General features: G+C 37.2%; 1 protein-coding gene and 1 long non-coding RNA gene across 7 annotated transcripts in view; one reads left to right on the top strand and one right to left on the bottom strand.

The window, feature by feature from the left end:
• LOC140778730 (uncharacterized) overlaps window positions 1-14,759 on the top strand; it is a 37,927-nt gene that overhangs the window by 11,854 nt on the left and 11,314 nt on the right. The window lies entirely within an intron of this gene.
• Window positions 1-14,759, bottom strand: part of LOC140778729 (uncharacterized) — a 43,349-nt gene that overhangs the window by 17,759 nt on the left and 10,831 nt on the right. For all 5 annotated transcript variants that reach the window (XM_073123576.1, XM_073123578.1, XM_073123580.1 and 2 more), the window contains exons 2-3: window positions 5,782-10,140; window positions 2,075-3,154 (exon numbers count right to left, since the gene is read on the bottom strand). In XM_073123576.1, the coding sequence (XP_072979677.1) occupies window positions 2,075-3,154; window positions 5,782-10,140 (5,439 nt within the window). The remainder of the gene's footprint in view (window positions 1-2,074; window positions 3,155-5,781; window positions 10,141-14,759) is intronic.

Raw genomic sequence — 14,759 nt, 5'->3', positions numbered from 1 at the left:
ATTCATAGGGTATAGACCCATTGAGACAAATGACATTATAAACATTGGAAAGATGTTAATATGTTGAAACTGAGCAAGGTTACAAGTTATGATTCTCTTGTTATTATTGTCATTATTTTAAGAGCATGCCTATTGGAAATTTATCATATATATTGTTGAAATTGGGTTTTATTAAACACTATAAAATTTTAGAATTTATTTGGTTTTCGAGTGGATTCCATTCACTGAGCTATAGTTGTTGGCTCATGGATTTCTTTTTCTCTTTTTTTAACTATCTCAGGTAATGATCAGCATGACGACCTCCACTTAGGCTATTTGCCTTTCTGTTTTTTCGGTCTTATGTTTTAGATTAATTGTTAATTTAATTTCATTTAGAGACACAATAATAATGATATTAATTTATTTTCATTGCAATTAGTTTAAATTTACTAAAGCAAATCCTCTTCGTTTATTTATTCTTGCTATTGTACACTTAGGAAGTATTAGTAAGGTTTCGTGTATCTCAAGCGTATTGAGGTGCATGGCTGGTCATGATTCCGATTTTGAGTCGTGGTGACTGAGCGAGATACATTGAGATCCTACCTCTATTTAGGACCTACCCATTTACCTTTTCGTTCCTTTGGTCTTATGTTTTAGATTATTTGCTAATTCAATTTGTTTAAAGACATTAATTTTGACATTAGTTATTTTCGTTATGATTGGTTTAGATTATATAAATCGAATTCTTTTCTTTTATTTATTCTTGTCATTATATACTTAGAAATTGTTAGTAAGGCTTTGTGTATCTTAAGCGTATTGAGGTACATGGCTTGTCATGATTCTGATTTCAGGTCGTGACAAAAAATATAACTGGAATTTGGTATGACTTAGAGAACAGTCTTAGTATAGATCACTTGCGACTTTCCGTTGTGACTCAAGTCTAATTGGAAGTCCAGGGGAAAGTCCTATTTTAGTTCACTATGGTGACTTTCTTAGGTGACTTTAGCGGGATTAGGGAATAGTCCCAGAATAGATTGAAAGACTTCCTGAGATGACTCTAATCTCTCTCAATTATTAGTGAAAGAAATAAGGTGCGTTTATCACATAGTGACACCTTCTAATAATCCTAACCGGATCAGCTATGAGGAAAAAGTATGAGCATCATCTTAAGGTAACTTTTAAATTGACGTAGATCCACATGGTATAGATCCTATTGAGAAAAATTTCGATTTGTTGAAACTGAGCATATTATGAGATATGACTTTCTTCTATTATTATTATTGTTATTATTGTTACTTTAAGAACATGTTTAGTAAAATTATCATTTTATATCGCTGAATTTGGATTTTTTTAACGTTATAAATTTTAGATTTATTTAGCTTTCGAGTAGATTCCACTTGCTGAGTTATAGTTATTGGCTCATGGATTTTTTCTTCTAATATTTTAAGTAGTGGTCAGTATGGCGGCTGAGCGAAATGCACCGGGACTCTATCTCCACTTAGGACTTACTCATTTACCTTTCTGTTCTTTTGGTCTTTATGTTCTAGACAATTTGTTAATTCAAATTTTTTAGAGACACATGAGTGATGACATTGGTTATTTTCATTACGATTGTTTTAAATTATATAAATCAAATTCTTTTTTTTTTATTAATTCTTGTCATTGTGTATTTAGAAAGTATTAGTAAGACTTCGTGTATCTTAAGCGTGTTAAGATACATGGCCGGTCATGATTCTGATTTCGGGTTGTGACATTATCTATCACAATTGGAATATTGATAATTTACTCAAACAATGAGATTATTATTTAAAATGTGTTTTCACCCCTTCTATCTTCTTCTATCTGAAGACTACAAGCCTCATATCTTAATTATTATCTAACCATCAAAATTGGATTATTAATATGAACTCAAACGATGAGATTATTAATATCATAGAAGTATTATGGTAATTTATGAGTTTCTATTAAGTTTGAATGGAAAAGTTAATGATTTCATATTAGTCTAAGCCATAGGGGAGCAATGTGTAATTTATCCTATTTATAATTTTCTCTTCTTAAAATTAATGCAGAAATGCCAAGGTCAAATTTTTGATACCTTCTCATCAGCATCCAGTATATGTGTTGTGACTTCAGAAACCACCTCAGATGCTGTTTGTTCAGGCATTACAAATACTTCTCCTTTTTCTTGAATGACTTCTCCTTGCTTCTCTGCAGAGCCTTTCTCCTCATGTTCTTTTGTAGAAACACCATCTTTGGAGAAGATGAGTTTCTCAGAAGCCTCATTTGAGAGGTTTTCAATCTTACTTTTGCATTTTTCTTTCTCCAGTAAATTATTTTGAATTTCTCCACTTGATATCTCTTCTATGCTGGTCACTCTGTTCAGATTTTCTTCAGAAAGTTGCATTACTTGTTTCACTTGATTTAGCTCTGTTTGTATCTCATTTTCTGTTTTCTCCTCATCAAAGTTTGGTTTTGTCATGGTCTCATTTGCTCGTTCAACTCCTGTGATAATGAGCTTTGTGTTTCTGTAATCTTCTATCCTTTCGCAATTATCTGTTTGAGCTACCACTTCTAGAAATCCATCTGTATCTCTGTCGTGGTCTTCATTCTCAGTTTTCTCTGTGCAGATCTCTTTAACCTCGTTTTCTTTTGCAATTATCTGTCGGAAAGGAGGCCCCTTTCTGGAATTGTCTAGCTCTATCGCTTCAGCATAAGCACTTGTTTCATGAAAAAATTCTACTGAGACTGATTCTGTTGAATTTTCAATATTTTCAAGCTCTAATTCTAATTTGACCTGATCAATGATACCACACACCTCCGTTGTAGCTTCAACCAACTCTTTTCCTAAAGGGTTCTCACCAACTTTCTCACATGAGTTCTCATTCTTTTCACTTGCAAAATCCACCTTTTTGCTTGTACTAGTCATGCTAAAATTTTCACCTGAACTATCAAGCCCTATATCTTCAGCATAAGTTACTGTTTCACAACAAAAAAATTCAGATACTAATCCTGGAGGCTTCTCAATACTTTCAGATTCTAAGTCGAGTTTGACCTCATCAACAACACCACACACCTCCATTTCATTTTGTCCCTTCTCACCAATTTTCTCAAATGAGTTCTCATTCTTTTCACTTGTGAACTCCATCTCTTCACTCAAATTATTTGGTGGTGGATTCTGCAAAAAAGTACATTAATAAGAAATCTGATGACATTGCAAGAAAACATTAACTAGGATTTTAAGTTTACAAATTAGGTCTAGTTAAGAATTCTACCAATAAATGACAACAATAAGTGAAAATAATTGATATAATTTGTAAATGTGCAACAGTAGCTAGCAGAGTTCCATAAATGAAGAGATCTTCCTCTGGCAGAAGCTTTTATCCTAGAGAAGCTAAGATTCTTTCCATGTCTAGAGATGAAGACAACTTCGTAGGGAAGCTAATATCTTTCTCTAATCTTCCTTGTCTTGACTTTTCCATATCTATAGAAACTTCCAAGGCTCAGCTCCTTCGTTGTATGAGCCAAAACTGCATTCAGTTATGGTACATCTCTACTCATCTTTTTTGGCCTAAGAGGTTTCATGACAATATCCCCTAGCCTAATTTCCTCTACTTAGACCATTGGCAGCATATTGTTTCCAAAGACAGATAAATATGCACAGTTATGCTCTTTAAAGCCAAAAATTTAGGGGCAGAACTTAAAAAGGATGAATTACATGAGAATAGAGTAAGATAGCTTGCAGCCTTGCACATGTCCAATGCAGATACAGATGGATGATTTTATTCACATGAAGGTTCCTTATAAAGAAGGGAAAGACCAAAACTAACATTGAAGAGAATTAGTAAGAAAATACATGATAATAGAGAATAGAGTAAGATAGCTTGAAAAGCCTTGCACATGTCAAATGCAGACCACATAGAGCACCAGTATAGATGGATGATTTTATTCACATGAAGGTTCCTTATAAAGAAGGGAAAGACCAAAACTAACAATGAAGAGAATTAGTAAGAAAATACATGATAGAATTTGACTTGGCATAAACCAACGCTTTAAATAGAGATGAATGGCAAAAGAGGATTCATATAGTCGATCCCAGATATTGGGACTACATGCTTGGTGATTATTGTTGTATTAAATGAAGCTTGTGGTCTACATGAACTAATTATCACCATGGGTCAAAAATGTAATTGCCTCTATCATGCTGTACCATTCTCAGATAGGAAATATAGCACTACCTAGTATCACATAGGAAATACTATGCCGTGCTGGATGCCCTGGGGCCAGACCTTTTGTCAAAGATGATAAATCAGCTTTGTTTCATCAAATCATGATTCTTACGACTTTGGTCATATTCTGATGGAACATGAACACGATAGGGCAATATAGGTGTAAGTGGATCCTCTTTTAGTAATAAATGCACTCAATTAATTTTCTCTCAAGATGATGCTCAAAAGAGGGAAACAAGAGAAGCAGATCAATCAAAATTGGGAATTTAGTACCATTCCCACGACAAGGGGCTCATATCTAACCAAGAAATATTAATGGAATAATAGATATTTTGACATACTAGTTGCTGATGAATTAACCAGTCTATTGATGAAAGTGATTAAATTAGCTTGAACAAGACTGATTCTTGTAGAATCTTTTTGGGATGAGAATTATTTGAACTTGACCAAGAACTGCTATGCCAATGGAGAACGTGGTACAGTGTGTGCTGGTGGCACTCCCCTATGCCTAAGCATGCCACCCCGTGTCGATGTGTGCCATTGTTTGTATCGCCCATATTGCTAGATACGATGAATTTGTTTTGAGTACCACCTCATACCTATTTAGCTTAGACAAGGAGACCTCTTTTTGAGATCTCTAGTCTTTATTGGTAGGCTTGTTTCCCAAACCAAATAGAAGAAAAGGAGGAGAAAGAGGGATTTGGGAGAGGTGGTGGATCCAAGGATGAGAACTTCATTAAAAGATATGCATTTTTATTTTTTTCTTCCTAATTTCTTTGGTTTAGAAACTAGATCCGAGATTAATCATCCTAGTCATAGCAAAATGAAGCTAAATCTATCATTTGTATGAGTCATTCTATATAGGTATAGCATTTTATGCTAAAACTATATAAAATACTCTTTAGTCTTTAAAACATAGGAATCAAAGGGAAAGGAAAATCATTTGATACTATGAGTTGAATCATACTTTTACTTGACATTTGCTATATTTAAGTCTTTTACAACATTATCTAGGGATAAAAGACTCTAATGTAGGCTTTAATACATATATTAGAACTTAAAATATGTATAAATATCCTAAAAAAACTTATTTAGAGACATGCTACTGTACCAATGACACACTACGGTGTGTTGATTGGCACGTGTTGCACCAGTGGGGTATTGGCAGGCATGTGCCATTGGCGTAGCAATCCTTGAACTTGACAATAAATTCTCAAATATTGGGCAACAAGTAACCCACTACACTAACTTATATTAAATTATACCCCGAGTACTCAACTTCTCTCCTAGTGAAATCAAAGTTCCTATATGTAAAACCATCCAAAAACAATCTAAAAGATGAGGTTATACTCAATGGCTAGAATTATACCATTTCAATATGCTATACATTATTAAGGATAAATATGTGCTAAGAAGATATGGCTTCTATGATCAAAATTTGTTCCAAACATGAGAAAGCTAGCTCTTACTCAGGCTTGGCTTGATGAACACTACTGACTTCATTTACAAAATTCAAATTGCAAAAACTTTTGAAAGAAGATGAAAAGGATGGGATAGAGATCTCTCTTTTAGATACCTGACAAGCGGGAATTAGTTCATTTGGCAATTCTGGAATAGAGTCATGAGAAATTCCTTCCATACTAGTTGGTGATCCCTCTTTGTCTATCTTCTCTTTTTCCAAGTTTATGATTTCTATTAGGTCAATTTCCTTGTGCTCCACTTTTAGAGGATCTTCAAGCATATGGTCCTTTGGCTCATCATGTAACTTTCTTTGTTCCACAAGTACCTCATTGTTTATTTCTTCAACATGCTCGTTAGTCTTGACTAGTGAAGTTTCTTCTGCATATTCCGTTTCGGAAGTTTCTGCTTCTACCGACTGGCCAACGACATTGATGAAACTTTGACAATTGGATGGTTCCATCTCTGTTAATTCAGACTTATCAACTGCATTTCTATCACACTGGCCGTTGTCCATCACTGGAACTCCTTCAATACAAGTTGGTGATCCTTCTTTGTCTATGTTTTCTTTTTCTGGGTTTATGATTTCTGTCAGGTCAACTTCCTTGCATACAATAGTTACAGTATCTTCAAGCATGTGGTCCGTTGGTTCATCATGTACTTTTCTGGGTTCCACAGGTTCATCATTGTTTATTTCCTTAACATGCTCTTTCGTTTTGAATAATGAAGTTTCTTCTGCATTTTTTCTTTCTGCAGTATCTGGTACTACTGAATGGCAAACAACATTGATGAAACATTGATAATTGGATTGTTCCGTCTCTGTGAATTCAGACTTGTCAATTGCATTTCCATAACACTGGCCTCCATCTGTCATTGGAACACCTTCCATACTAGTTGATGATCCTTCTTTGTCTATACTTTCTTTTTCTGGGTTTATGATTTCTGTTAGGTCAACTACCTTGCGTTCAACATTTAGAGGATCTTCAAGCATATGGTCCTTTGGTTCATCAACTTTTCTGTATTCCACATGTACCTCATAGTTTATTTCTTTAACATGCTCCTTGGTCTTGATCAATGAAGTTTCTTCTGCATTTCCTGTTTCTGAACTATCTGGTACTACTGAATGGCCAACAACATTGATGAAACCTTGATAATTGGATGGTTCCATCTCTGTTAGTTCAGGCTTATCAACTGCATTGATGTAACACTGGCCTTCATCTGTCACTAGAATTCCTTCCAATCTAGTTGGTGATCTTTCTTTGTCTATCTTTTCTTTTTCTGGGTTTATGATTTTTGTCAGGTCAACTCCCTTGCGTACAACATTTACAGGATCTTCAAGCATATGGTCCATTGGCTCATCATGTACTTTTATGTGTTCCACAGGTATCTCATTGTTTATTTCTTCAACATGCTCCTTGGTCTTGATCAATGAAGTTTCTTCTGCATTTCCAATTTCTGAACTATTTGCTGCTACCAAATGGCCAACAACATTGATGAAACCTTGATAATTGGATGGTTCCATCTGTGTTAGTATGGACTTGTCAATTGCATTTCTGTAACACTGGCCTCTGTCAGTCATTGGAACACCTTCCATACTAGTTGATGATCCTTCTTTGCCTATCTTTTCTTTTTCTGGGTTTATGTTCTCTGTTAGGTCAACTACCTTGCATACAACATTTAGAGGATATTCAAGCATATGGTCCTTTGGCTCGTCATGTACTTTTCTGGGTTCCACAGGTTCCTCATTGTTTATTTCTTCAACATGCTCTTTAGTATTGATTAATGAACTTTCTTTTGTATTTTCTCTTTCTGTCATATCTGCTACTACTGAATGGCCAACAATATTGATGAAGCCTTGATAATTGGATGGTTCCATCTCTGTTAGTTCAGACTTGTCAATTACATTTGTATAACACCGGCCTCGTGTCATTGGAACTCCTTCCGCACTAGTTGGTGATCCTTCTTTGTCTATCTTTTCTTTTTCTGGGTTTATGATTTCTGTCAGGTCAACTCCCTTGCATACAACATTTGAAGGATCTTCTGGCATCTGGTCCTTTGGCCCATCATGTACTTTTCTGGGTTCCACACGTATGTCATTGCTTAGTTTTTCAACATGCTCTTTAGTCTTGACTAATGAAGTTTCTTCTGCATTTTCTATTTCTGAAGTATCTGCTACTACCGAGTGGCCAATAACACTAATGGAACCTTGATAATTGGATGGTTCCATCTCTGTTAGTTCGTCAACTGCATTTGTATAACACTGGTCTTCGTCTGTCACTGTTTCAGATGTTTCCACTGGCACTTTCTTCTCTTGTTCTTCTTTCATTGACTGCATCTCATCAGCTAATTGTCTGTTGAAAGAAGCATTAATGTTCCTATTATCAACTTTCTCTTCTGGGACTCCATCTCCTACACCATCAGTTGAATCTGTGTTCTCTAGATTTTCCTTTATTACATCTACTGAAATCTCTGGTGAATGTGTAGGAATTGCTGACACTTCACTTTCTCTCTCATCAACTGCTTTGCCACATTCTTGGTCCCGTTTGAGCTTTTCTTCTGGGTTGACTTCAGCCTCATTAATCATATCCTCTTCTCTCCCCAAGATTTTTTCGATATACCGGGTGGCATCATTTGTTTGAAGGTTGCTTTCTCTTTGCAAGACAATGTGAGCTTCAAGACTCGTAACATTCACTTGGACATTCTGGATGCTTTGTACTTCTACATTTTCTGAGACAATGATGTCCATGTGTCCATCTTGTACTTGTTTCTTATTATCTAATTCTTTATTCTTTACATTTTTGCTCACATAAAAGGTCTCAGGGCCTTTGTCTATCTCTGCTGAATCAGTACTCCCAATATGTACTGCCTCGTTATCAACAGAATGAGACTTTTCCACGTTCTTTTTCATCATTGCAGTGCTCAAGTTATTATTGATTTCAATGTTCTTGTCATCCTTGCAAATTTCCTCTGTTGCAATGGCACTGGTGGCTTGCAACTGTTGTGGTGTCATAACTCCCTGGTCCACTATATCTGAAAGCACTTGATTCTTCTTCACATGTTCTTCTTGTGGTAGCAACATAACTGATAGCTCATTTACTGACACTTTTTCTAATGTCTTTCCATAATCAGACGTGTCGTGATGCTGAGATCCGCTGTCTGACCTGAGTCCTTCTGTACTTTGTTCTTTTTCAGGATCCCTTTCCTTGTCCTCTCCATCTTCTTGAGGGCAATGTTCTTTCAGTTCCAGAACAGAAAAGTTGCTAGATCTCTCAATTTGTTCATCACCATTCTGCTGAGCTATCTCCAGATTCTCTGATACTGACAGTATGTCTGGGTTCATACTTCCAGTTATATTTGGTTTTACCATTTCTGATTCACTTTTATCTATGAATTCTTCCAAATTTTTTTCTGTTAGCTCAGGATAGATGGATTTCTCCTGCTTCAGATCATCGACATGATCCTTCATGTTCTCTAGGTGTTTCTGTTGGTTTTCCGTAGTGTTCTCTGTACTTCTATTCACTGCCTTTTTCTCTTCCATAGGAAAATCAATTTCAGTTGTCGGACTGGCAACAATTGTTTCAACTGCATGATCCAGAGATTCCGGACTTTCCTTTTCCATGGCACTATCATGTGCTTCTCTACTATTATGAAGATTGTCACCAATCATAATGTCGCATTGCAAAGCTGTCTCTTTAAGTTCCAATTTATCACTTTTATGGTTCATTTCCTCATCTTCTGCTGATTCAAGATTAGGTTCTCTACTTTTGTCAGAAATCTGCTGGATGTTATCCTTGTTTTTGGCCATCTCCTTTTGCAATATAATGTCATCTGTGACTTCAATAGCTTGTTCATTTTCTACCTTTGAATCCTCATTTTCAATTTCTGGCACAGCTATATCTTCTGATGATATCTCTCTGTCAGTTAGAGGATTATTATCATCTATTGTAGCTTTTTCATCCATTATATTACTCTCATCAGTTTTTGGAAGACTTTCTTCTCTTGGAAGATCTTCTGTAGGCCCTTTATCTTCTGTCAAGTGTAATTTGTGGCTTTCATCTTTTCCCTTTCCACATTCATCATTCTGATAATACTTTGAAAGTTTTCCACTCTCTGGAATATCTTCTTTACCAGTGCTTTCTCCTTGTAGAGCAGAAAAGGAATCACTTAAAGCGGATTCTAAAGGAATCTGAACTTCCATAAGTGCTTCAATAAAACTTTCACCATCAGAAGAATTCAGAGTTCCTTCAGTAACTGAATCTGAAGCTTCATGCAAACTGCTGCTCTTTTCTGTAACTCTGGCATCAGTTTGATATTTCTCAATATTTTCTATGTTATGCGAGGAAATTGAACAAGAAATATTACTTTTTATATCCAAACTATTCAGATACTTCTCAATATTTCCCACCAATTTGTTTTCATATTCTGGTGGATTTGCAATGTGAATAAATCCTAAATCTGTAGTTTCCCCTTGTTTGTTCTGCAGAAAACATGACCCTTTAGATTGTTAAGCTTCAAAAGATCATACCCTTGTAAGATGAGATTTAAGCAATCATTCTAATAAGTCAATGATCCGAGCCAAGTGATAGTATTATTGTTAGAAATATTACTGGTAAATTATATGAGCTCGTGTCCTCTTTAGACTCATACTAGGACAAAATAATATTCTGAAACAGAACAAAAAAATTAATCTTAGGACAGAAAATATCCTCATGGCTATGATTATTTTAGACATTCATTTATATTATGTTTGTAAGAACCAGAAAAAAAAAATTAGGGGTTGAGAGAGGAGGGTGCACGTGCAGCCCCTCCCCTCCCTCTCCGGCACACGACGAGGCGCAGAAAGGATTTCATCTAATCCGAATCGTATTAGATTTGATCCTCTCTTAATCTATAAATTAAATCCTAAATTTTTCTCTCTCTGCTTAATCACCTCAGCCCTCTTCTCTCTCTCTTCTTCCTCCCCTTTTTTGCTTTCTTCTTCCTCACCGTCGGAGTCACGCCGTGGAATTGGCCTGCCGGAGCGCCGCCGGAGCCATCGGAGATCACCACGTGACTTCTTGGTAAGCCTTCTCCCACTGCTCAAATTTGATTAGAGATTAAATGAGTAAAACAAAAATACCTAAATTTGGGTTTCTCGGCTTCATCGGCAAATCAGACCGGCTGGTGGCTTCGGGTCGCAACCGCATCGTCACCGGAAGCTTCGTGCTCTAAGCCCGGTGTCGGTGATATCTTCTAGGAGGCCCTCGTGGCTCGGGTTGTGATTGGCCATAGGTGGGAAGTCCTCCACCCTTGGTCGTCGTGGTCGACCTTCCCTCCAGTGCAGGTTGTTGAGGTCGCTAGGTGACCTCTGACGAGGTCAATAGGCTGTCGGCGACAATGGTTGCCGGCGATGCCCTCTCTCTCTTTTCCTCTCTCTTTTTCCCCTCTTTTTTCTCTCTCTCTCTCTCTCTCTCTCTTCGGCTTGGAGAAGACAGACTCGGACAACCGAGTCTGGTCTTCTCCCTTTTAATTTTTGGATTCGGGTCGGGTTGGATCTGAATCCAAGGAACCCGACCCGGTTCCATTGGTTAATTGGATTGGGCCTTGGTTTCATTGGTTCCATTGGTTAATTGGATTAGGTGAGTGGGTTCACTCATATATTTATTTTATTATATTTTGTACCTTTGTCAGACCATGTAAATTTTCTGTGTGCAAATTATTTATTTCACTCTTACGTGCAAAAATTTAATTGTTACAATTTCTGTGTGCAAATCTATTTATTTCATCCGTACGTGCGAAAATTTAATTATTATATTTTCTGTGTGCATTTAATTATTATACTCAGTGTATCATCATACTTCGTGTAAATATTGAAATTTGTGAAAAGAAAAATAAGACTATTATTGATACGACTAAGAGAACAGTTCCGCTATAAATCGCTTGTGATTTTGTGGTGACTCAAGTCTATCTGGAAGTACAGGAGAAAGTCCTAAATCAGATCACTGTGGTGACTTTCTTAGGTGACTTTGGCGGGGTTAGTGAACAGTCCTAGGATGAATGAGAAAATTTCCTAGGTGACTCTAACTTCTCTCAACGATTAGAGGAAAAGACAGAGTGTGTCGATCACATGGTGATACCATTCTAATGACCCTAACCGGATCAGCTATGAAGAAAAGTCTCGAGCGTCATTTTGAGGTGACTTCTAGTTGATGTGGATCCATAGGGTTTAGACCCATTGAGACATATGACAGTATAAATATTGAAAAGATGTTAATATGTTGAAACCGTGCAAAGTTACAAGTTGTGACTTTCTCTATTGTTATCATTGTTATTATTTAAAAAGTATGCCTATTGCATATTGTTATGGATATTGTTGCTTTTAGTTTAATTTTATTCAACATTATTATGATTTAAAATTTATTTGGTTTTCAAGTGGATTCCACTCACTGAGCTATAATTGTTGGCTCATAGATTCTTTTTTTGTATTTATCTATCTCAGGTAATAGTCAGCGGGGCGACTGAGCGAGATGTATTTGGACTCCACCTCCACTTAAGATTCACCTATTTACTTTTCCGCTCTTTTGGATTTTATGCTTTAGATTAGAATTTTTATTTATTTCGTTTAGAAACTAAAAAACATTAATATTGTCTTATGTTTATTGCAACTAGTAATAAATTTAATAAAGCAGATCTTCATTTTATTTATTTATTTTGTCATCGTACATGTAGAGAGTATTAATAAGGCTTCGTGTGTTTTAAGCATATTGAGATGTATGGTCGGTCATGATTCCTATTTCGGGTCGTGACAATATTAGTGTCTTATATCAGTTTTATGTACATGAAGTGGAATGAAGATTGAACTTCGAAGAATCAATAAGTCCTGGATGCAATGCCAACAAGTGATTGAGCTGTTTCACTCGGTTTAAAATAAAAACTAAATGACTCTTGCTGTTAGTTTTCTTCAAAACTTTGGAGAGATGTCAGCAACTCTAAAGGGGAAGCGACGACATCTCTGCTCTCTGGATCAACTCCTCTGGCAAGGCAATCATACATGTCTTAGTCTCACTCGGACAAGCCAAATAGGGCGAAGTAGCGATCAAGGAGGAGGGGAGGTCTGATGGATAACTCCAGGTAATGGCTGAATGTGATAAAGAGAGAGAAGAGGGAGAAGATGGTCGGTGCCCAAGGAGGAGGGGAGGTCTGACGAGGAAGGGAGGGAGAAACCGGTGGCCAATTGAGGCTTACGGCTAGGTGTTGAAGGAGGTGGGGAAAGGAGGATAGGTCGAAGATGAGAGGAAAGATTAGGGAAATGATCAATTTTCAATTCCTGATTCATGCAGGTTTGCATGCTAGTATATATATTGAAGGATTCATGCAGGTTTGTATGCTAGTATATATATTGAAGGCTAACTGATTAATCCAAACCACAATTATTAACCAAAGTATAAAACCACATCAAATCCATCAATAAGCCAAACTGACTAACACAAGCTGAAATTAAACTAAACCTAGTACTGAGTTAAACAACTAGCTAGATAAGTGTCTCTCCATAAGCCTAATGTCTATGAGGTAGTCCGGTCTGAACTGGAATCATGTCAAAATCAATTACTAACAGAATGTGATTGAGGCAGTTGAAAGAGCATGGATCTTTTATGTCCTAAATTCCTAATAATGTTGCTTACACAATGTTCTGCCCTAATAGTTGGGCTTTTAGCTGGGGAGTTGGAGGTTGTACAAGGCCATCAACTCCAGATCTTGTACAACAATTAGAGCTAACTTGTCTCAAACTACTGCTAGTAGGCTAGACACAAAATTAACTATGTAAACATTTATCTGCTATCTCATGTGAATACACTAGAGTCTACTGAAGAAATTAACTATGCAAACATTTACTTCTGACCTTTGCTACTGGTAGGGGTGTAAAGGAGCTGAGCCTGACCTGCGGTCAAGGGCAGTATGGGGTCGGCCGCTTCTTCCCGTCCTTTCGTCGGGGATCAAATATATTGCAGAGATGTGTTATTGATCAAACAAGATCGAAAAGCGACTGGGCTTGAGTTGAGTTGGATCCCCTGGCGCTAACTCATCGAGATTTTTCTTGCTCAAAATATCAAAAGCATTGTGAATTTAATAATAAGGAACAGATTTCCTTATTTGTGCTACTCCGAAGATCTCCTAAGCAAAGTGATAACTCTTCCTTAGCCTGGCGTGAGTGAGCCAAATCTAGCTCAGGCTCGGCTCAAAATTATTTCTAAGCCTTGTTTGATATTTAGGCTTGGCTCAACTTAAATCGAGCCGAGCTAGCCTGAGTCCGAGCCTGATTAGAGGAGGAGGTCGATAGAAGAGGAGGATGAGGAAGCTGCCCGAGGAGGAGGCTGGAGGAGACGACGAGAACAACCTTTCTCTATATCTAAGTCAATAGGCCCTTTCAGCCTTCAAGTTCTTACACCTAACTAACATATTTAAGCCATTATTTGGAGGAGATTTCAGTTGGTGAGGTGTGCAATAAAAAAAGACAACCTAAAAGGATCCAAGCATTAAATATATATATTCTATTTCTACCCTCCAACAAAAAAACAAAAGCTAGAAGAAAGGTCGTCCCTAGTCTATTACTGCCACTCCTTTACCCTAACACCTCTTTGATTCATCCAATTCTAGATTAAACCGCATGGCTACCGCTAAGAGACACAGTTCATGACTATCAATAGCAATGAGGAGAGCTGTGGGCCCTCCTTCTTTGGCTCCGCTTCCACCATCATGGCGTCAGTTGACACCCTTAGCGTCCTCGTTGACGGTCCCACCGATTGGTCCGTTGCATGCCACACATCGAATCCGCTGAACTAGCCATGGGCCAGCTGCCTCATGGCTGGAAACGAGGAGGATGAGGATGCGGGGGTGGCACGCTTGCTTTGTGGGGTGGGGTTGGCGGTAGATGGGACACTAATGTAGAGGGATAGAAGGGAGAGATGTTTAGGTCTTTTTGTCTTATGTAGATGAGATAGTTTTGACTACACTTTTTTGTCTAGCATAAGCAGGAATGTAAACAAGCTAGCCAAGCTCGAGCTTCTCTTTTATTTTGACACCCATAGCTACTAGATTGGAGGTTGACACCTTTTGTTT

The sequence above is a fragment of the Typha angustifolia genome, chromosome 15 (genome assembly GCF_048772165.1).
Source record: "Typha angustifolia cultivar Huaian chromosome 15, ASM4877216v1, whole genome shotgun sequence".
NCBI lineage: Eukaryota > Viridiplantae > Streptophyta > Magnoliopsida > Poales > Typhaceae > Typha > Typha angustifolia.
This window is presented reverse-complemented; position numbering and strand designations above follow the sequence as displayed.